This window comes from Eurypyga helias, unplaced genomic scaffold, assembly GCF_000690775.1.
Source record: "Eurypyga helias isolate BGI_N326 unplaced genomic scaffold, ASM69077v1 scaffold39409, whole genome shotgun sequence".
Classification (NCBI taxonomy): Eukaryota; Metazoa; Chordata; class Aves; order Eurypygiformes; family Eurypygidae; genus Eurypyga; species Eurypyga helias.
The window spans coordinates 8,103-9,244 of NW_010273392.1; the positions used below are offsets into that span (position 1 = coordinate 8,103).

The 1,142-nt window shown below is 57.6% G+C and overlaps 1 protein-coding gene across 1 annotated transcript in view; it reads right to left on the reverse strand.

Annotated features, from left to right (window-relative positions):
* PRADC1 (protease-associated domain containing 1) overlaps nucleotides 1-1,142 on the reverse strand; it is a gene marked incomplete at its 5' end in the record, with an annotated part of 2,549 nt that overhangs the window by 648 nt on the left and 759 nt on the right. The window contains 2 exons of the mRNA XM_010159469.1: nucleotides 419-586; nucleotides 997-1,106. Coding sequence (XP_010157771.1) covers nucleotides 419-586; nucleotides 997-1,106 — 278 coding nt within the window. The remainder of the gene's footprint in view (nucleotides 1-418; nucleotides 587-996; nucleotides 1,107-1,142) is intronic.

Consider the following 1,142-nt stretch of genomic DNA (forward strand, 5'->3'; position numbering starts at 1 on the left):
CCTGACAGCCCTTTCCAGGAAGGAATTTCCCTAATATCCAACCTAAACCTGCCCTGGACAACTTGAGCCCGTTTCCTCTTATCCCATCACTTGTCCCTTGGGAGAAGAGACCAACCCCCCCCTCTCTGTATCCTCCTGTCAGGGAGTTGTAGGGAGCGATAAGGTCTCCCTGAGCCTCCTCTTCTTCAGGCTGAACACCCCCAACTCCCTCAGCGGCGCCCCACAGGAATTGTGCTCCAGACCCTTCCCCAGCTCCGTTCCCTTCTCCGCACATGCTCCAGCCCCTCAGGGTCTTTCTTGGAGTGAGGGGCCCAAAACTGACCCCAGGATTCAAGGTGCGGCCTCACCAGTGCCCAGTATAGCGGCAAAAGATGTTCTGCACTGGGAAGCTCGGACACCTCTTGGCCCAGGTGCTTACCCGTCCCTGCCCAGCAGGAAGAGCGCAGGGATGTCGGCTATCCGCCGGGTGCTGTCCTGGATCATCTCGATGTAGAAGCTGTCGTTATCATAGGCGTTGTCTGCGATAATCACCGCTCGTCCGCCATGCTCCTGGATCACACGCGTCTTTGACAGGAAGGAGCAACCCCTGGGGCAGAGAGTGACAAACTTTTGGTGGCCACAGGCAGATCCTCAGAGGGTAGGAAACCCACAAGTGCTGGAGCTTGCCCAGAAACACCCAAACCAGGGACTGTCTCCCTGGCTCCGCACCTCCCCCAATCCCCGAGTCTGTATTTTAGGCAGAGGCTGCCCACACTCTGCCATCTTCTCCAAAGGAAAAACAGAGTAAAATAGGGCTTTTTCCAACTTAGCGCAGGCAGTTTTCTAAGAGACACTGCATGAAATGCTGTTTTCCACATACACCCACATGGGGAGTCACAGGAAGGAGCTGGAGGTGACGGGAAAAGGTGGCCTTAGCACTGTCACCCTCTGCAATGCGGCAGCCCCCCTCCTGCCCGAGGGTCCCCCCCAAAACAGCTCCCGTGACGCCAGACATACCCCCTCTCCACCAAGGCGATCTGGTCCTGAATGAAGACGCCATTGTTCAGCACTCCGCAGGCTTCCGGGGGATCTGCCGGGACCAGGTGGATCTGGTCGTACCTTGTGTTCTCCCAGGAGACAGGCAGGGGTGAGTGAGGCGGGAG